General features: G+C 39.4%; 1 protein-coding gene across 1 annotated transcript in view; it reads left to right on the top strand.

Annotated features, from left to right (window-relative positions):
- Unc13c (unc-13 homolog C (C. elegans)) overlaps window positions 1-22,240 on the top strand; it is a 276,186-nt gene that overhangs the window by 234,945 nt on the left and 19,001 nt on the right. Inside the window, exons 28-29 of the mRNA XM_013010022.1 lie at window positions 1,640-1,720; window positions 7,966-8,113. Coding sequence (XP_012865476.1) covers window positions 1,640-1,720; window positions 7,966-8,113 — 229 coding nt within the window. The remainder of the gene's footprint in view (window positions 1-1,639; window positions 1,721-7,965; window positions 8,114-22,240) is intronic.

Raw genomic sequence — 22,240 nt, 5'->3', positions numbered from 1 at the left:
ATGGGGCTATTGCTTCATTGAGGGTTTCATGGAGCCTCTTGAGCTCTCAGTATATTCTGGATATGAAGCCCTTGTCTGATCTATAGCTGGCAAGCATCTCCCATTCTATAGACCATCTTTTTAGCTTTGTGACAATGTTTTTGCTGGGCAAAAACTTATTAGCTTGATATAATCCCATTAACTATTTATACATCTTCATAGACTGTTGATACAGTATCAAAAACACTTGAGGAATTACACCTGAGTTTACTGCTGGTTTTACTTAAATAATAACCCATCACTCTGCTTTTCCAGAGATATCTTTATTTGAATGCATAAAATCATGCTATATTCTAGTCATTACTGCTAAATCCTAGAAAGTTATTTCTAACAATTAGTTTTAGAAAACATATATTATTTTATTAGACTGTTTTATTTTTAGAATAATCAAAATTGATACAACTAAAGAGATTCATTTAATATGAAATATTTATATTTATTCGTCCTAAATCATTTCTCCCTAAAAATTTTTTTGCCAGTCCTAGGGCTTGAACTCAGGGTCTGGACGCTGTTTTGCTCAAGGCTAGCATTCTACCTCTTGAGCCGCAGCACCACTTTTGGCCTTTTCTAAATAGTTTATTGGAGCTAAGAGTCTCAAGGACTTTTTTCTACCTAGGCTGGCTTCAAACTGTGACACTCAGATCTCAGCCTCCTGAATAGCTAGGATTATAGGATTACAGGAGTGAGCCACCAGCACCTGGCTTCTCCCTATAATTTAGCAAACATTTCCCCTTACTCTGAAGTCTTAATGTGTATTCAGTATTCCTGTTTACAAAGTATTAAAAGAATTCTCATGTTTAATCTGAAACTCTTGTGTTCAAGAAGGACACATCATGAACACACGAAGCTTCCCTCTGTGTTTTTTAACATTATTCAAAGAGTGATTCCATTTGAGTATGCGGAACACTATGAGGGTTTGAATAACCAATGGCCAGCTGGGTGTCTATGGCTCACACCTGCTATCTTAGCTGCTCAGGAGGCTGAGATCTGAGTATCTCAACATGATGCCAGTCCAAGCAGGAAAGTCTGTGAGATTCTTAACTCCAATTAAATACCAAAACCCCTGGCGTGTAGCTATGACTTAAGTGATAAAGTACTAACCTTAAGCAAAAAAGCTCAAGTACAGAACCCAGGCCCTGAGTTCAAGTCCCAGGACCAGCACCAAAAAAATTTAATTATTAAAAAAAAATTGAAAATCCCTACAAATTATGTTGGTTCTCTGGACTTCCTTAAATAGCATTCATATTTGACCTCCCCTTCTCCTCCCCGCCCCCGCCCCCAGGGTGAGGGACCGGTTGGAGATAGAATGCAAAGCAAAGAATTAAAGTGTAAAAGCTTCAACACACAGGTTTTCAGGTTCCTTTATCTTTCTTTTCTAACATTACCTTGTAGTAAAAAATAAAGGCACATCCTGCTTTTTAAGTAGACATTTAGCATTCCTTCCTTTAGCAAAATGGATTATTTGTTAAATATATATTTAAAAAATAAATCACTTAAATGCGTAAGTATGAAGAAGACATTTCAAATAGGAGGAGTTTGCATGTGGGAATTGTACAGAGCCTGTGAACTGATTTATAAGCAGTTCTTCCCTGTTTTGTAGGAGCATATGATTCGAGAGGATGCCAAGGGTCTGACACCAAGACAGTGTGCTATTATGGAGGTAGTCCTGGCTACCATCAAGGTAAGGGGATGCTTCCCCCGCATAGACCATAGGGCTCTCCCATTCACAGAGTTCTTGTCTGCCAGGGCATAACTGAAGAACTTTATCAGCCATGGCTCCAAGATCCTTACACAGATGCATATCCAGAATGTTGACAGATTAAGCCTTTTCTATCTCCTTCTTACATCCCTATCACATTGCTTTTCTACTGTTTTCCCTTTGCTTCTCTCTTTTAAAAATGTGTTGTAAACTGACGATGGAGGATTTTTTTCAAAGAATGACATGCATCACGAAACCCTGGTTAAACAGATGGGTCAAGACGGTTTTAAGTTAACAGACTTTGTATTCATGTTTTCTACGGTTATTCAAATAATGTAAAAAAAAATTACCACCCTCTACCCTTCTCAGAAAAAGTAGATACTATTTCTTCAGAGAGATGCCTTCTTTCTTTAGTAGGATGCATATTTCTGTTGCCTAAATTCTTTTCTAATTATTTAAAAATAAAGTATTTCCACCTTTACCCAAGGACTAATGAAAATATTCTCTTAAATACTAAAACTTTGATTGAGATGCAACTCTTTTGTCACATCAGTATAATTCCTTTTTGTTTAATTTTGAGAACTCAGGGTTCTTGCCAGACAGGTGCTTCCTTTTTTGAAATATCTTTTTCACATTTCAATGGTTATTTAGTCATATATTTAACAAATATCCATCTTGCTAAAGGAAGGAGTGCTAAACCTCTACTTAAAAACAAAACTTTGACAGAGACACGTTTTTATTTGAGCCACACCTTCAGTCCTTGTTTTGTTTTAGGTATCTTCCAAAAAGAGCTTTACATTCATGCCCAGGCCCTCTGGGGCTGTCATCCTCCTATTTCTACTTCCCACACTGCTGGGATGAAAAGAGCATGCCACCATCCTAATTGAGCTGGGGAATCACTCAAGGCTTTTACTTGGGCTGGCCTTGAACCCCAGTCATCTCATTACCTAAGTAGCTAGGATTACAGGCATGAGCCACTATGGCCAGCTATGTCTCAATTATAAGTCAAGAATGAAATTATGATTACATGGTTGAGATAGAATGGTTGGGCTCTGCCATATTTTCTTCACTTGCAGCCAAAGAGATAATATTTCAAGTAAAAGTAGTCAGGCACCAGTAGCTCATGTCTATAAACTGTAGCTACTCAAGAGGCTGAGATCTGAGGATCAAGTTCAAAGCCAGCCCAGGTAGGAAAGTCTGTGAGACTCTTATCTCCAATTGTCCACCAAAGTCTTAAGTGGTAGAGTGCTAGCCTTGAGCAAGAAAAGCTAAATCACAGTGCCTTGGCCCCGAGTTCAAGCCTTGGTACTAGTACAAAAAAGTCAGTAAAGCTTTATAGCTAAATCTGAGAAATGAATTTCCACCTGGATTTGCAAAAAGTATGGCATAATATAGGTGCTTGAAATATACAAAAAGTGGTGATAAGCAATTGCAACCAAAATAATAGATACAAACAAAATAGAAGGAAATTTTTCCTTGGCAACTTGTTAAAAAAAATATATTAGCATTCCCCCATTATTCAGTTAAAAATAGGTTGTGAAGCCAGGCGCCGGTGGCTCATGCCTGTAATCCTAGCTACTCAGGAGGCTGAGATCTGAGGATCATGGTTCACAGCCAGCCCAGGCAGGAAAGACCGTGAGACTGCTATCTCCAATAAACCACCAGAAAACCGGAAGTGGTGCTGTGGCTCATGTGGTAGAGCGCTCACCTTGAGCTGAAGAGCTGAGGGACAGCACTCAAGCCCGACCAAAAAAAAAAAAAGGTTGTGAGAGACCTACAATATCTGATAAATGTGAAGAGTTAGAAAAACTGACACAACTTTTTTTGAGATTATTTAAAAAAGATGGCTTGCTAAGCATGCAGACAATATTTATCTTGATATTTTAAAATTTGGCAGTACTGTTTTCTTCTCACAAATCACAGCCAGCTCCGAAGTAGCTTATTTTCTGCAGTTTCATGAAGAACATAAGAAACCAAAAAAATTCTCCATCCATTTGCAAGATGAAAGAAATGATACTTGATACACAGTTCTTCTAACCCCTAGGTCAGATATAATACATATTGCTCAACACCCACCCAGTTTCTTTAAAATGGAACCTTTCCAAACACCCAGAGTTGAATACGAATGAACACGTAAGTAAAATACTGGAAATAATTCAGGGTAATATGACATGGTAAATGCAATACCATGACAGTGGGTAGTTCAGAGAAACAGAAATCAAACAAACAAAAAATACAAGAGTGTAGCTTCCTGTCCTATAGGAATCATACCGGTACTTAAATTTTTTTAATTAAATAAGGATCATATATAAAGCAATTTAAACAACTCTTATCATATAGAAAACTTCATAAATGTTAACTTTCAGATTACCTAAGGAAACTGGCTCACTTTAAAAGGCCCATTTTTTTCCTACTAAACCCAAGATAGAACCTCTAGCTGAGAGTTCAAAAATTGGTTTTTGGAGAAAGGAAGAAATGACCTATCTCAACTTAGTTTGCTGATTATTTTCTGCCCATCAGTAGTGTAAATAAAGCATCTGAAGAGGCTAGATCAGAGGGCCCTAAGTTATTCTTTAGTCACAGAAATATACTAAGAGACTGAACATCCATCTTTTGATTAGAACCAGTGGAATATAATCTGCTTACACACGTACAAGAGAAACATCTAAAAAGCTTCCAAAACCCAACATTTTCAGATTTTCCTCTAGCATATAATTCCTCTCTACCATATAATTTTCTTCTAATATATAATTCACTATGAATGGGCATCTACGTCTTCATCGAGCTGTGGATACTGGAATTTGTTGCATTACTTAGTCATTCACTCCTACACATCAGCTTCACTTTCAAGTCCTCCAAACACAAGCCTCAGCCACATAAAATTTCTGCTCTCCTAGTCCTCTGGTGTCACCCACAAAGTCAGAACTGAATTTGCTGGGTGCCAGCCCTGGCAAGAAAGTTCATGAGAGTCTTATCTCCAATCACACACACACACACACACACGCACACGCACACGCACACGCACACGCACACACACACTCTCTCTCTGGAGCTGTGGCTCAAATAGTTCAGTACCAATCTTGAACAAAGAAGCTAAGAGACTACCACCAGGCCCCAAGTTTAAGGCCCAGAACCAGCACCAAAAAAAAAAAAAAAAAGTGAATGTGAAATCTGACAACCAAGTTTTTTACAAAACTGTAGCCCCATTTTTCCAGATTTCCTATGCCAGAGGGGGGAAAAAAAACAGACTGTTCTTGGATGCTTGCTAAAACCTGTGTGAAATACTTCCACAAAGCAGTGGGAAATCATCTGGAAAGCATCTCCTCTGTTTGAATGAGCAATCTATGGCACGTGCTATCCTTGTCCTCTGGGTAGGATACTCCTATTCTTTGCACCATGCACTTTGTTTTCTCTCCTGACAGTGCTACCCTCTATCTTAGGGTTTTCTATCTTGCAACATTTCCTATTACAAAATACACTCAAAAGACAGACATCATTTCTGCCCTTACAAATCTGCACATCAAATATCCTACTAGGAGCTTTCATGGAATGACTCACAAGTCTGTGGCTGGAATGAAGAAGTCAGCTGAGTATTGTAAACTAAAATTCATTGGAGGCCCTCAGGCATTCTCAAAGCAAAGTCATATCTTATGTTTTGTTCTCATTTCACAATTAGTCCCCCCCAAGGTCCCAGAGTGATACAAAACAAATGCCTTCCTATAGAGTTATTATAAAGTATTCAGGGATAAATACATAGTTTATATCTCATAGCTGAGTGCTTCCTTCCCCTCTTCTCCCTCCTCCCTTCCTTCTTTCTATCCTTCCTCCCCCCTTTCCTTTTTTTCCTTTCCTTCCCTTCCTTCTTTCCTTCCTTCTTCCTTCCTTTTCTTCCTTTTTTTTTCTTTCTCTCTCTTTCTCCTTCCTTCCTTCCTCCCTTCTCCCTTCCTCCTTTCCTTCCTTCCTTTCTTCCTTCCTTCCTCCCTCCCTCCCTCCCTCTCTTTTTTTCTGTGGCTTGACTTCAGGGCCTGAATGCTGTCGCTTAACTTCTGCACTCAAGGTACCACTTGAGACACAGCCCTACTTCTAGTTAAGAGTTTTATGAACTTGCCTGCTTGGGCCAGCTTTGAACCTTGATGTTCAGATCGTAGCCTCCTGAACTGCTAGGATTACAAATGTGAGCCACCAGCACCCAGCTACAACCACACTTCTTAATGTTCTTATAGTTTCTTAAAGTTATACCCGCATCAGACACTGCTTTCTCTAGGCTCTACTCTGAATCTCCTCTGCGTTGTGTGAATTGAACTGTATTCACTCATGCTTACAAATGCAGGGAATCTTTTCTGAGAAAATTAGGATTTTTCAGTTCACTGAATTGTTCTACCTAGAAACTCTCAAGGAGTTAGACAAAGGAATGACACCTCTTCATTTGAAAGAGTGCACCAGAATCATTTGTAAGCATCTTCAAAATATTCTATTATGTGAGAAGAAGCCATAGTTCTCAGGGAGTGTTCTATTTGCTTTAGCTTAGGGACAGAAAGAAAAACCTGTCTAACCTTCAAAGACTATTATAAATATATTATCTAGTCATTATAACTGCATAAAAGAAGTTTCATGATTTTATACTTATTTCTAGACATTCTGCCTTTCTCAAAGATTCCTGAGAAACACAGCATGAAAAATGCTAACACCTCTCAATGACCATATGTATTGTCAATGAACATACATCTTCTCTATTATGTTGTAGATAAATATGGAAATGTTTCAACTTTGTTGAGTATCAATAGCAGGGGAAAAAAATCATGTTTTATAGCTGGGCACTGGTGGCACATGACTGTAACTACTCAGGAGGCTGAGATCTAAGGATCACAGTTCAAAGCCAGCCTAAGCAGGAAAGACCACAAGACTCTTATCTCCAGTTAACCACCAGAAAACTAGAAGTGAGTCTGTCGCTCAAAGTGGTAGAGCACTAGCTTTGGACAGGAAAGCTCAGCGACAGAGCTCAGGCCTGAGTTCAAGACCCATGACCAACAAAAAACAAAACAAAACAAAAAACATGTTTTTATCATGTTTATAAGACACAAAGTCAGAAGGTGCTGGATTTCCATGGGGCTACTATCTGTGAGCCTGTGTGTTTGGAGAATGGGCGGTGCAGTAGGCACCTGGTCTAGAGTTCCAAACAGGTGTCTGCAAACAATGTGACTTTAACAATCCTACATATTATTTAGGAATAGACATAAATAGCCAGTTTGACGACTGTTAATCTACATCTATCAGTCCATAAGGATTCTGACCACTGTATCTGACCACATAACCCTGTTTTGTTTAACTGACATTTGTCATTTATTATCCTTAAGTAGTTGTACAGAGTTTCTATTAAACATGGCAATGTATGCCTAGACTGCATCTTGAACATGTCACCCCTTCCATCATTCTCCCGCATCTTCCAACAGTGGGTGTGCCATTCCCTCAATTTACCTGGTTCCATTTTCACATATTAGGACTGCATTTGTCCATCCTTCTTCTCTCCATTCATCTACCCTACTTCTTCACCTTATTCCCACCTTACCACAAGTTCCAGCTTCTTGGTATTCGTGTTGTTAAGCTGTAATTTAACAGTTGTTCAAAGGAGTTACACCATTAAGATCCTCCCCTGCATATAACATACTCTAGTTAATGTTTGTGCATACATGCATATGACCTTGTATATGCTCACATACAAATGAGATCTAACTTCCACATATGAAAGCAATCAGGCATCCTTTGTCTCTGGCCTTGACTTATTTCATTTAACGTAAGTTTTTCTAGGTCCATACATTTCCCTGCAAATGACATATTATTCTTCCTGATGAATGAGTACAATTCTATTGTATACATATGTGTGTGTATGTACTGCATTTCAATATACACACACATATGTATATACGTGTTGGTGGGTGAAGGGTATGGATATTTGTGTGTGTATATTATATATAAATTCATCCATTGAAAGGCATCTGGGCTTTTTCTGTAAATTGGCTGTGGTGAATAGTGCAGCAATGAACATGTTTGGAATATGAGGAAAAGGCCTAGTTAGGCCTCTATAAAGATCTCATTTGGGGAGAACCAGGATTGGATAGCGATGATGACTTTAGGACTGGGCGAATGGTTTGTTATTGGAGTAATAAAGTCCTCCCTTCAATCGTTCCTCATAAATCCCTTGCTTATATGACTTTTTTATTCTTTTGTAGCAATACTTCCATGCAGGAGGAAATGGCCTGAAAAAGAATTTCTTGGAGAAAAGCCCAGATCTTCAGTCTCTGAGATATGCCCTCAGTCTTTATACCCAAACGACTGATGCTTTGATAAAGAAATTCATAGACACTCAGACCTCACAGAGTAAGTAGCACACGCAACGTGAGACTAAGGTAAACTGAACACTGAAGCAAAACGGATGTTAGAATTACCATAAACAGCATTTGTATTTTTTGTTACACTAAATTGAAGCACTATTAAGAATGAGTGACTTCACGTTTGAGTTAATACTGAATATTAAGATTTTCTTTCCCTGTTGACTGATTATAATTGAGAAAAGAAGTTGATATATATTTTTTTATTTTTTTTATTGTGAGAATACCGTACAGAGGAGTTACAATTACATGGGCAAGATAACGAGTACATTTCTTATCAAGCATTGCTGCCTCCTTGGATAGATATATTTTTTAAGGAGGAATAACCTTCATTTTCCCCACATACCCCTGTGATATGGGGTGCCAGGTCCCCTACCGAGGACTATCTTGATAACATTCATGTATGGTATCCTTAAATTTTCCTCTCTCACCTCCTCTCTCCTTTATGAAGTGTTTTCCTGTGGGTCTTCTCAAATAGATGCTTTTATCCTTGAAGGCTTATGTCAGGTTCTGTTTCTCAAAGAATCTAAACTCAAGGTCCCATGGCTAAAAAGTGGGGATCCAGATTGTACATCAGCAAGTTTAGATCTACAGGTTAAGTTTCAAGTACCTTGATGATAAATATAGCCGCTAAACACCATGAAGTTCCCCCTTCCTTATGCCTAATTCTCATGATTAGTTAACCAGAAATGCAGAACTAATTGGCGGTGTTCAACTTTTCTTCTCCTTTCTTCTTTCTTCTTCTTTCTCATTTCTGTTTTTTTTTCTTTGTCAGAGTTGGAGTAGCTAGAGTATTTTATATGAAGGAAAAGCTCGCTGCTTTTAATTAAATCCTCTCTTATTCTGTTCAAAAGAATACAAATTGTTTTCAAAATATTGTAACTTTTCCATAAATGGATTTGTAAGCATAGGAAAGCATAGAGTGCCCTGCTTATGGATTTGGTTTATTCTGAATCTCCTAATGTTTTCTTGCTTCTTTCCCGTTCTACCCTACTTTCTGCTTTCTTCTATCTCTCTGTAGGGTTCAGTTAGATTCATCTTTCTCTAGTAGTAAAAGAAACCAGGAGAGAGAAAGGAAAGAAAAATATACAAGGTTCTTCAAGTCCCATTAGAAATTCATGAACCACAGAGTTCAAATGAAACCTATCCTACTGGAAAAACAATGTCTTCTCTCTCTAATTTGAACACATTAGAAAATAAACAAATCCGAAGTGGCTGGAGAAATATTCAGTTCTTCAGTGAAACAGAGCTGAGTTTATAAAAGTAAACTCTTTATTATTCTAGCAACAGTCTCCAATTCTAAAGTACTATCTTATTTCACACTCTTGAGCATCACCCCTGACCAAGACTCAAATATGATTTATATAGTGTTTTTCAAGCAGGGGTTATTTTTTCCCCAGAGGACATCTGGCAACATCTGGAGTGGTAGTCTTGGCTGTCACTTCTGGGAATGGTGGTCTACCTCCCCCATCTTAGAGGAGTGCTTCTATTTCCAGCATTTAGAGGCTAGTGGCTTAGAGAAGTGGTTGGGCTCCTCCACTAATAGCAAAATCAAATGGCAGGTTCCAAATGGGAACAAAATGGCAACCAGGAAACTCTGCTCTAACATAATATAAGCTGGTCAATAAGAAAATGAGAGAAAATAAGCCATACTAGAAGAATGGAAATGTTGGTTTCAAGAGACAGGAAAGACTGGAGAAGCAGGCAAATAGACTTGTGTCACTAGCCAATCAAGAGAGACAAGTTTCTTCATCCCAGAAACTGCCCAGGAAAATATACACCCTACTCTCTTAACTTTGAGATTCCCATTTGGTAAACATGTCGGTGGTCTATAATTTTGTGCTGGTCCAAGGATTGAACTCAGGGCCTGGGCACTGTGCCTGAGCTTCTTTTGCTCAAGGCTAGCATACTGCCACTTGGAGCCACAGCTCCCCTTCCAGATTTATTTGGTAGTTAATTGGATAAGAGTTTCACAGGCTTTCCTGCCCAGGCTAGCTTTGAACTGTGATCCTCAGATCTCAGCCTCCTGAGTAGCTAGGATTACAAGTGTGAGCCACCAGTGCCAGGCTAATCATATGTTTTTATTCGAGGGAAAAAAATGTTTGTTTTTAAAACACTATTTTCCATATTACTACCTATTTGATCAATGGATATTCTGAAAAGAGCTTTAGATTTCTCTATGGCATTAACACACATAAATTGTAGGGTAGAATGTTTGTGTCATGAGTAGAAACTATTTTAATGTTTGTAATGGTTTTATGTATTCTTCCTTCCTGAGCTGTCTGCGTGGTTTAAGATGGGTAGTTAGCTTGGAAAATTATACTATTCTTGTCACTCTTGCTTGTCAAGGATGTGTTACTTACAGCACTAGAAGATGGTAAAGACCAAAAAGTGCATTTCTTGCATCTTGATTACAATATTCATCCGAAAAAAATGTTTTTATCCTTACAGCTATTTCAGTGTACTAAGAGCTCTTTGAATATTTTATGTAGTATAGACAGTGAAAAATGTCTAAAAGTTGAATGTATTAAGCAGAGGTTTTCCAGTGGTAACACAATTTGGAATGAAGTGCAGAATGATTAACTGCTGTGCCACCCTGCCTGGCATTCTGCTTCCTTATCTGAGCTTTTATTACAGCATGAGGAACTTGGGGCACAAATGCTTTTCACAGAAAAGATACTTTATGCCTGAGTTACAACTCTCTTCTAAAGAAAAAACTTTTAGCCAAGCATCAATGCTCACACCTGTAATCCTAGCTGTTCAGGAGGCTGAGATCCAGAGGACCTCAGTTCAAGACCAGCCTAGGCAGGAAAACTCACTAGATCTCACCTCCAAAATGATTGGTAAAAAGTCTGGGCTGGAGCTGGGCGTCAGTGGCTCACACCTGTAATCCTAGCTACTCAAAAGGCTGAGATTTGAGGATCAAGCCAGCCTGGGCAGAAAAGCCCCCGTGAGACTTTTATCTCCAATAAATCACTCAAAACCAGAAGTGGCGCTGTGGCTCAAGTGGTAGATTGCTAGCTTTGAGCACAGAGAGGCTTAGGGACAGCACCTAGGCCCTGAGTTCAAGCCCCACAACTGACCAAAAAAGCTGGACTGGAGACGTGGCTCCGTGGTAGAAGCATCTACCGAGCAACTGTGAGGCCCTGAACTTAAACCTTAGTAGCAGGAAACAACAAAAAGAAAGAGAGGAAATGTTTATAATTAATGACTCTACCAACTAGAATATATGAAGATGTATGTATGTATGTTGGGGGTTAAACTCAGAAATTCCATCTACTCTACTATTTGAGCGTTCATTTGCTTTTCAGATCAGGCTCACTTTCCCTGGGCTAGCCCCATATCACAATCCTCCTGCTTCAACCTCCAGAGGAACTGAGACCACAGTCATGTGCCACCCACCCCCAGCTTGTTTGTAGGGGTAGCTAACTTTTACCCAGGTGGGTGTGGAACTTTTGTTGGGTTTTTCTGTCCTATATCCCCCTTCTGCCCCATGTAGCTGGGATAACAGGTGTCACTAGAGACCTGGCTTTAGTGCTAAGATGACAAGGGTGAACTACCCATGCCCAGCTTTCTGGACATTCTAACATTGACTAACCTCCCTTCCATTCCATAGGTAATCTTTAAATTGCTACCTTTGTTTTCATGTCATCAAGAAACACCTTCCCCAAACATCTGACTTCATCCTTGGCTCCCTGGCTCCCTCTCATGCTCGCTCTAGTTACTGAGCATGCTCACAACCAGAACACCTGCAAATATTCATTGGAAGAATTGACAGTGTGGGAATCCGAGCTGGATGCAAGATGCATCCTGCTTTCAGGAAACCCTTCTGATTCTGGCAGCTTCTTGTGTCAGGAGGTGTGCAGGATGTTGCTGTTTGGTCTCCTTCCCTGTTCTACCTTTCTCTACTCTCTTCCCTACTATCATGTTCTAATACAGACCAACATAGTGAGTCATGGCATGGCTGCTAACTGATCATTCTGTCTCCTCAAAATGGAATTATTTGAATATGTTTACAATTATTTGAATGTATGTGGTTAGCACAGTCCTAATATTTGAATTAATGTGACTGCAGCATAAGCACTTTCCAACATAGTTATTTTGTTTATGGCTTTGTGCTAGAAACTATTGAAACACCCAAAGTGTTTGCAATGTGTATGTATGAGTGTGTGTGTGTGTCCTTAGAGAATAAAGCTTATAATTTCATGGCTGACAGCTCTTTGTTAATTAATACAAGGCAGGGAATAGTAGATGCCATTGAAAGATTATTAAAAAAATAGAATTAGCAACAAGTAGGAGAAAAACAAAGTATGCTACTGTGTTCAATTTAGGTCACTGAATTTATCCTTCCCTTGAACTCATTTTCAAGGAGCATTTTCCATGTGTCAGGCTTGGTGCTAAGTGCCAGGGAAAACACAATGAAAGGCTATGGTGAGTGGCTTCCATTTGTCCCTTCTGATACCCCCCTCCTCTTCCCATGAGGCCGAGAAGTCTGGGTTCTATCTACAGAAGCTCCATCTGTTTCCCACAGGGGTTAGCCAGTAAGGATTCCCTCAGAAGCTACCGAAGAGGGAAGAGCAGGTCATAAAAGGAAAGAGAAAAGCCAGACACTGATTCTGGCACCCTCCAGGCACAGTGCTCTGGGCTGGCTCTAGGCCTCTTGATGTTATCTCCGCTTGAAAAATCTCCCCAATTTTGGGCATTTACCCAAATGTTTACAAACAAGACCACACTAAAGCTACCAGCACAACTATGTTTATTGCAGCATTATTTACTATAGCTAAGATATGGAACCAACCCAGATGCCCCTCAGTAGATGAATGGATCAAGAAAATGTGGTATATATACACAATGGAATTCTATGCCGCCATCAGAAAGAATGACATTGCCCCATTTGTTAGGAAATGGAAAGATTGGAAAAAATTATATTAAGTGAAGTAAGCCAGGCCCAAAGAAACATAGGTCCCATGGTTTCCCTTATTTGCAATATCTAGTATATTTTGAGTCAAGCAGAAAAGGTCAGATAAGGTGATGTTAGGAAAATGAACCCTAAGATATGTATTTAAATGTTTTTTTTTCATGCATTTGTTTCTTATAAATATAAGATTATTTCTTTGTTGCTTTGTATGTCCCTCTCCCACAGTATAACCCCTGCTTTCACTGTATTTGATGTCGGTATAATTTGTGGAGGGGAAGGGGAAAAACAAGTCGTTTAAATAAGGATACAGGTGGACCCGTTGCAACAATGAGAAGTACAAGTTGTTATGTGGAAAACGAACTTTACAACTTTGGTGGGGGGGGAGGATTGGAGGGGGCAGGGGAAGGCTGGGAAGGGATGGGAAGGGTAAACAAAGGAGGAGGCTACAATGCTTGATAAGAAATGTACTCATTATCTTGCCCATGTAATTGTAACCCCTCTGTACAGTATTTTTACAATAAAAAAAAGAAAAATCTCCCCAAATTTAGACATTTCTGCCCCTCTTCTTTTATGTCCTTTATAGCTTCCCCAAGTTCCCAATCTAAACCTTTGTAAGCAGTTGCCTTACTAAACTACCCGCCCCCAAAATTATACTTTGAGTTTATGATGATCATTACAAAATGGTAATTTGAGTTTACTGTTTGCTATTAATACTCTGATTGACATGAAGATACAGTTGTTGTTTTGTCAGTCATGGGGCTCCAACTCTGGGCCTGGGTGCTGTTCCTGAGCTCTGCAGCTCAAGGTGAGTGCTTTACCACTTGAGCCACAGCACCACCTCCAGTTTTCTGGTGGTTTATTGGAGATTAGACTCTCACAGGCTTTCCTGACTGGGCTGGCTTTGAACCATAATCCTCAGATCTCAGCCTACTGAGTAGCTAGGAGTACAGATGTGAGCCACCAATGCATGGCTAAGACACAGTTTTATAGCCTTGTTAGCTTCTTTTTTTATTCTATGATGTCTCTTCCATTTGAGTTATCAAATATTAACGTGTTAAATAAGCAGGTCAGGGACCAGAATGATTTTCTTTAAAATGAGAGGAAAACATGGAATTCCAATGACTGATCTGTCCAGAAGAAACTTTGTATATATACACACACACACACACACACACACACACACACACACATTCCTCTCTGTGCAAAACATCAAGATCTCAAATCCCACTTTCTCAGACTGGGGTTTATCTTGTCCCACATTTCATCTGCTTTGGAAATTTGAAATCAGACGGAAACCACTGGGAGTCATGGATGAAGCATTTTTAAAATTTAAGCATTGTTGCAGAATGGAATAAGCAGGTATTTTTTGTATATCATGAAGAGGAATATTATCACTTTGACTGTGCTAGTGTACTAAAATATCCATATTTCTAGTGAGGAACAGATTCCATTCCAATGTTTATTCATGATTTTGGCATGAACACTTGAAAGATTTGTATTATAATACAACCCATAGCAGATTTGTAATTCTGTATGTGTGGGTGTTTCTGTGGTTCTTATTTCTCAATTGGATGAGACCAGCCTTCATTCATAGGTGATACTGAATATTACTAGTATTAGATGCTCTGTGTTTGGACGTGTCATTTTCTTTATTACTTAGCCCTCAGAAGCTAAGATTGGTCTAAGCAATTACGACATGGAATATTTTTTTCCAAGATATACTTGGCGTGTACCTTTACAAGTAACTACCAAAGTCCCAACCTCTCACATCTGCTATTCACTACTGCTCAGACACACTTTGCGGTACTTTTTTTTTTCCTTGACTAGTTTTTTCTTCAGACCAATCCTGCAAAGTCAGACAGAGGTCTTTGGATTATTGGTCCAATATTTCACATTGCTCCTGCTGGGTGCCCTTTGTAGACAGTTGTGACATCAAAAGTTGTGGGTGAGTGGCATTAATGTGATTTGAGCAATAACATGGGGAAGGAAAACAGACAGACAGGAGATGAGACAGGCGGAAGAGCTGCAGACTGTAGCAAGGTTCCAGATGAGAGATGAGGTGGGTTGGGATAGTAAAAAAATAAAGATAGACAGAAAAGGGCGGCTTGCGCTGGAGCTCAGCAGTAAGACACGTGAGAGGAAAGCAAAATTTTCTTCTGCAGAGTAGATGCATTTAATTGATTACCAAGAGGTAGTTCATTAAGACAGATGGATTTCAGAGTCTTTGCAGGTCTTGAATTTTCATCTGTGCGTTTACATTTAATTTTCTCTTTGGGATTCAACGGTTCTCAAAATTGCTCTGCAGGTGAAAGAATTGTCTGGTTTGGGAACCGTGCCGTAGACCTACATACTCATCCATGCTACCTATACATAAATATAGGTATAATGATTTACTAACTTATAAAACTTACTCTGTGAAGAAAGTTACCGAACAGAGTTGTGATTAGATTTGTGATTAAGATTAAGCAAATTCTAGCCAGGCACCAGTGGCTCAGGCCTGTAATCCTAGCTACTTAGGAGGCTGAGCTCCAGAGATTATGGTACAAAGCTAGCCTGTGCACTGTCCTCGAGTTCACGCCCCAGGAATGGTGCACACGTGCATGTGTGTGTGCGCACACACACACACACACACACACACACACACACACACACAAGGGCACTGGCCTTCAGGATTATGCAAAAGACTTACTTGCAGGATGCATTACCTTAGGGTTTCACACAAAATAAACTGGTGGTTCTCTAGTTCCTAATGTTCCTCAGAAACATCTGGAGGGCTTGTTGGGGTCCATACACAGCTGGGTCCCACTCTTAGAGGTTCTGGTGTGGAAGGTCTTGCTGGAGCTCTACAAAGCTGTATTTATTACAGGTCTCAGGTACCACTGATTGAGAGACTATGCTTTGAAAACTGCAGCTCCAGTGACAAGTTAGCTGTGAACTCCAACACAGGTGTTTTGTTTAAGCAGTGTGTTCATAGACTGGAGCCTCGATATACATACAGATATAGATATAAGCCCCCAAAATTCATAACAGCAAATATACAATCTGTAAAAAGTGTTCTTTTCCCAATGAAACTCTCATGTTTTACAGCCTCAGGGGGGAAACAAGACTTCTTCTGAAGACTAAACTACCAAAAAAAAAAAAAACTAGAATGCAAGAAAGGCCTTTATGAAAGAAAATCAAAATCACTTCCACATTTGCCAAAGTCAAAGCTCAAGCTGACATCTTTTACTCATGATTTTTCTCTTGCATGTTAGCCTTCAATGAAAATTACTTTAGCCAGCAAATAATACAAGAACCTAGAAATGAGATTCCTGCCTATTAGTCTAAAACAAAGGGGGAATTTTCAACTATTTTCAGTTCAATTGTGTGTGTGCACGTGTGTACATGTGTGCGTGCACACAGACACACAGACACACATATAAATCATCTTAAAAAAATAAAGGTCCTATGAGTCATGATTGTATTACATAGTTTATGCCATCTTAGCATTCATCTTCAAGCCCAAGATAGGTTCTTTGAAATCCAGCTGGACCTGCTTTACCTTTGGTCTAATTCAAATTCAACTACCCACATCTGCTCCTCATCCATAGCCCAAAACCCAACAGGTCCTGGCAGCTGCAGATCACAATAAACCCAACAGCCAATGAAAACGTGCGTGTTTTCTTTAAATGAGCCAATCCAAAGGCCCCAAAGGAAAAACCTAAGGAAGTAAAGACTCAGACTTTCAAAAAGAGACAAGTTTGTTGGCCTCTACTCCGCTTAGCTGTCTGAACATCATGACACTCCAGACTTCCTGTCAGCCCTTCTCAAATCCCTGGGACCTGTGAGTAAAGTTTGTTTCTACATTTTGTTTCACAACATTGCTGTGTACTTACCTGAATCTGATGTTCCCTCAGCCAAGATTCTCCCAGGGAGCATCTATTTTAGCCTATGGCTACTCTTAATAGATCTCTAAACCTTAATCTAATACTGTGAGTGAGACAATAAAAAGCCTGGCTCTTTTCTGTCTTGTGTGTGTAGGGTAAAACGGTTTATGAGAGGTTGAGAACACACTAGACCCATTCCAGCTCCACATTCTGTTGCTGCCTCCTTGTTAGATTTTCATTGCAGTTTTGTTGTTATGCAGTTAATGCCCCATTGCGTTTTATCTTCTGCTTGAAGACATCGCCTTCCCTTGGTTTGTAAACCTTGAATTGCCTCTCATGGAAAAGGCAAAGTCAGTCAGCAGAGCCTCCTCCTTAGCAAGAAGAACCTCCAAGTAGAACCAAGTTCAACAGAGCTCAGCAGTAAGCCCCATGTCCTGCAAGAGGAAGGAGAGGAAGATGTTGATGAAATGCACAAGACTCTCTAGGAAGAAACTTCAACAGTGGAATGGGCAGTGAACTGGGAATGGGAAATAACTGTGCATTTACAATGTAAATATGCGCGTGCATATGTCTCGTGGTTCTAGTGGCTTTTGTCCAGTTTGAGGATCTGACAGGGTTAGATTTCACTGTGACCTTTTCTCTGTTAAAGGGAAGAAAGAAATCTCTAGTGTCCTCTCCTCTTCTTCCCAGGAAGTCTTTTCCAATGAAGGCCCCACCCTTTGGACTTCATTTAAAACCTATGGAACTCTGAAAGAGCAGGCATTAGTGTTAGGGCTTTCATGTCTAAACTGTTGGCTTACTTGCTTGGTTGGCAACAACCATGTACAGGGGTTCCTTTTTCTCTACATCCTGATGAGTGTTTGTAATGCTGGGACACAGGGAAAATCTCATTGTGATTTCCATTCCCCTGATGAGAAGCGATGTTGACTGTTTTTTTTTTTTTTTCATGGACCTGTTGATATCTAACAGTTTTATTATACAAGTAGGCCCTGGATGGTGGAATTACTAATAATGTTTGTGTTAGAATCTTGGAAAGCAATTGTGTTTGGGGCTCTTATTTTGCCACAAGTGGAAATAGGTTTTCTTAACACTCACGCTGAGGTTGGTGGCAGTGATACAGTTGCATAAGTTTTCCCCATAAATATAACTAAAAATTCTTGGGCTGCTTCCACCAGTTTCATTGTTAGCATTAGCTGAACAGACTCAATTTTCCAATGAGTTGCACTTGATCTTGTATGGAAATGTAGTGAGATAATTGAAATACAATTTTCTTATTCATTTAATTAATGGCTCAGTATCTTGAAAATGATTAAATGAAGTAGCAAACAATTTCTGAAACACAACTAATACTAGGTATTAATATCATCATTTTGAAATTACCAGTGATGGAAATTACTTCAGTCGTAGTCAGGATTGTCTTGATTTGGTAATTAGGGCCTGGTTTAAGTGTTCCAAGCAAAGGAATTGGTGATTTTGGTCCAACACCCAACATGACTGAGTTTAGCAGAATTGTGCAGGAGTTAAACTACTTGGTGTAAAAGTTTAAAATGAAAATATATGTAAATTTCAGCTTAGAGATTATAATCACCAGAACATTTAACTTTACATTGTACATAGTGTAAAGTCCAACCAGGCATCTTTTCTACCAGAAGTGCGACATTAAAAATAATATTTCTCATGCTCAGGGAGCATGAGCCTAAAATTATACCTATTCAGGAGGTTGAGATCTAAGGGTCATGATTTGAAGCTAACCTGGGCAGGAGAGTCTGTGAGATTCTTATCTCCAACTACCAAAAAGCCAGAAGTAGAGCCTGTGGTTCAAGTCATAGAGTGCTAGGCTTACTCACAAAAGCTCAGCGATAGTGCCCAGGCCCTGAGTTCAAGCCCCAAGATTGCCCCTCACCCGAAACGAATCTTTCATATGCCTCCCTGTGAATTTGAAATCACCTTACTTGGGTATTTTTAGTTTTGTTTTAGTTTCATTGTTGTTTGAGATGAAGTCTCCATATGTATCTGACACTTCAAATTTGTGATTCTCCTCGAGCAGTCTCCCAAACACTGGGATTACAGGCTGGTACCACCATACCTGGCTAGATGGTTTTCTGCATCTGTGAGTTGGAAAGGAAATGACCATGATGCAAACTTACGGTGTATCTGGGTCTCAGGATTTACTCTGAGGAGCTACCTTCTTCTGGTCACATACACAATGACTAGAGAGCCCCATTAAAGGTCAGTGATCCTGTGAGATACTACACAGGCAGGAGGAAGCCCAGGGAAGCTGCAGTATGCCAGAGAAAGAGCAAACAGGTTTTAAGGAGATAACCAAAAAGAACCTCTCATTTTTAAGATTTTACCACAGTTCCAGGCCAGAGCTCCTGCACACAGAAGGGGTTTGTCTTTCTTAGACCAGGACTTAGGGTCTTCTGTTTATAAACCCAAAAGATACATCTGGAGGAAAATGTCCAAGGAGAAGGAAGATCACATTGCTGCAAAGGACCTGAAAGTACAGGTGTCTCTTCGGCAAACTAATTTTGTTCTCCACCCAGTATGGGGATTGCTAGATCACACCATAGCTCTGTTGTTAGTTTGTTGATGAATCTCTATACTGTTTTCCATCATGTTTGCATTAATTTACATTCTCATCGACGGTGTAGAAGGGTTGCCTTTTTCCCATGCCATATAAACTTTTGGATGTTAACTTTTTTGGACTTTGCTGCACTTGCTATTTTTAGCCTTTGTTTTCATGGGATAAAGTAGTAGCTTGTTGTGATGTTTTATTTGTATTTTTCTGTTGACTAATGCTATTGGCCATTTTTCTCATGCTACCTTTTGACATTGGTATGTTGTCTTTTCAGAAATGTCCATTTCAATCTATTACCCATTTGTGTGTGCATGCCTGCATTTTTCTCATGCTACCTTTTGACATTGGTATGTTGTCTTTTCAGAAATGTCCATTTCAGTCTATTACCCATTTGTGTGTGCATGCCTGCACACACACGCACACGCACACACACATACACATGCACACAGCACACATGCACACACACCCCAGTCTTGGGGCTTGAACTCAGGACCTGGGCACTGTTTCCGAGCTTCTTTTGCTCAAGGCTACTCCTCTACAACTTGAGCCACAGCTCCAGTTCTGACTTTTTTTTTTTTTTTTAGTGGTTTATTAGAGATCAGAGTCTCACAAATTTCCCTGCCAGGGTTGGCTTCAAACCATGATCCTCAGCTCTTAGCCTTCTTTGAGTAGCTAAGATTACAAGCATGATCCACGAGTGCCTGGGTTCTATTGCCCATTTTTAAACTGAAGAATTTGTGAGTTTTGCTGTTATTTTTGTTCTTTTGTTTTGTTTTTGCTATTGAGGTTTTCAAGTTAGTTAGAGGCATACACCACCCATGATTCCTCTCATTAGCATTCTGCTAATCATCTGCTTTGTTAAGGAAAACCATTTTGATTTCATGCAACTTCCCTTATCTACCTCCTTTACTCATTGGGGCTTTCCCAAAAACATCATCGCCTTTTATTCCAGTATCCTAAAGTGTTCTTCTTAAATTTTCTAATTGTCACACTTGCAGGTCTTGGACTCAATTTGAGAAATAAAGTTTGGATCAATTTATGTAACTGGTGAGATGCAGAGGTCTAGTTTCATCTTTCTCATTTGGACTTCTGGCATCCCCAGAACCATGGCAAAACTGTGCTTTTGTCCATGCACGGGCTTAGTACCTTCGTCCAAAATCAGCTGGTTGGAGCTGCATGCATTACTCCTGCACATTCTGTTGTGCTCCACTGGTGCGCACATCAGCAAATTTCGTGCTGTTTGGATTGCTCTCCTTTTCTAGAATGCTTTGCTATCAAGTAGTGTACTGGCTCCTGCTGCTTCTTTTTGCTTACGATGGTTTAGTCTCTTGAGGTTTTTTTTTTGTTTTGTTTGTTCATATTTCCACACACATTTTTAGGATTTTTTAAAAAAAAATTGTGACAAATGCCTTAGGTATTTTAATAAGGATTACATTAAGTGTATATTATTTGGGGTAATATGGATATTTTAAAATATGATTCTTCTCATAAATTTGGGTTTTCTCTTCCCTTTCCTGTCATCATAATTTCTTCCATTAATATTTTATAATTTTCTGTGCACCCAAGTGCGTGCGTGCATGCATGAATTGTCGGTGTGCTGACTGGGGCTTAAACTCAAGGCCTAAGTGCTGCTCCTTAGCTTTATCACGCAGGGCTGGCACTCTACTTAAGCCACAGCTCCACTTCCAGATTTTTGACAGGTGATTGGAGATAAGAGTCTCACAGACTTTATTGTCTAGGCTAGCTTTAAACTGCCTCCTCAGTGGCTAGGAAGACAGATGTGAGCTACCAGCACCCAGCTGTTTTATAATAGTCATTGTCAGGCTATTTCTATTTGGATGAATTCTTAAATGTGCAGTTTCGTGTTTTTACTTTGAAGTTACAGTGAGATTGACTGTTTGATTTCCACTTGGATAATTTGCTGGTGGCGTAGCAAATAGCAACACTGGTTTTTTGCATATTGATTTCTTTGTAAACCTGTAGGTCTGTTAGAGTCATTTATTAGCTCTAACAAGTTATTGGTTAGGGATTTGGGGGTTTCTAAGCATAAGTTCATGTCATCTACAAGTGGGCATTTTTAACTCCCTCTTTTCCATGTTGAATATGTATATTTCTGTCTTTTGCCTAGTTGCTCTAGCTAAAACTTATAGATTTGTCTGAACAAAAGTAGTGAAGGGGAGACTTGTGTCTACTCCAGATCTCAGAAAACTTCCGGCTTTCCTTCAATGTAATGTCAGCTGTTGATTTATATTTTTAGTCTTTTCATCGCAAATAAATATTGAATATCGAATTTTATCAAATGCCTTCTCTCTTGAAACAACTACAGATTTTCATTCTGTTGATGTTCCTGATTTTTTAATTGATTGAGAGTTCTCTGTATCTTTAAGATGAATCTCCATTGATCAAGGATTTGTACATATATGTTAAGGACATTGGCATGTAGTTCTTGCTGTCAATAGTTCTGATGGTGATGGTGTGTCTTCTTGTTTTGGTATTAGGATAATACTGAAATCACAGAATATATTTGGAGGAATCCCTTCCTCTTCTCAGAAATAAGTTTTGGAGAACCTTTGGCATTAGTTCTTTAAATATTTTTTATAAATTTCAGACACACACACACATTTTCCCACTATTGGTAAAGACACACACACACACACACACACGTACACGTACACGTGTTTTCCCACTGTTGAATTTTGGAAGAAGGAAGGAAAATCATCCCTGTATCCCAGGCCACACACACACACACAC

This window comes from Dipodomys ordii, unplaced genomic scaffold (assembly GCF_000151885.1).
Source record: "Dipodomys ordii isolate 6190 unplaced genomic scaffold, Dord_2.0 Scaffold11, whole genome shotgun sequence".
NCBI classification, from domain to species: Eukaryota; Metazoa; Chordata; class Mammalia; order Rodentia; family Heteromyidae; genus Dipodomys; species Dipodomys ordii.
This window is presented reverse-complemented; position numbering and strand designations above follow the sequence as displayed.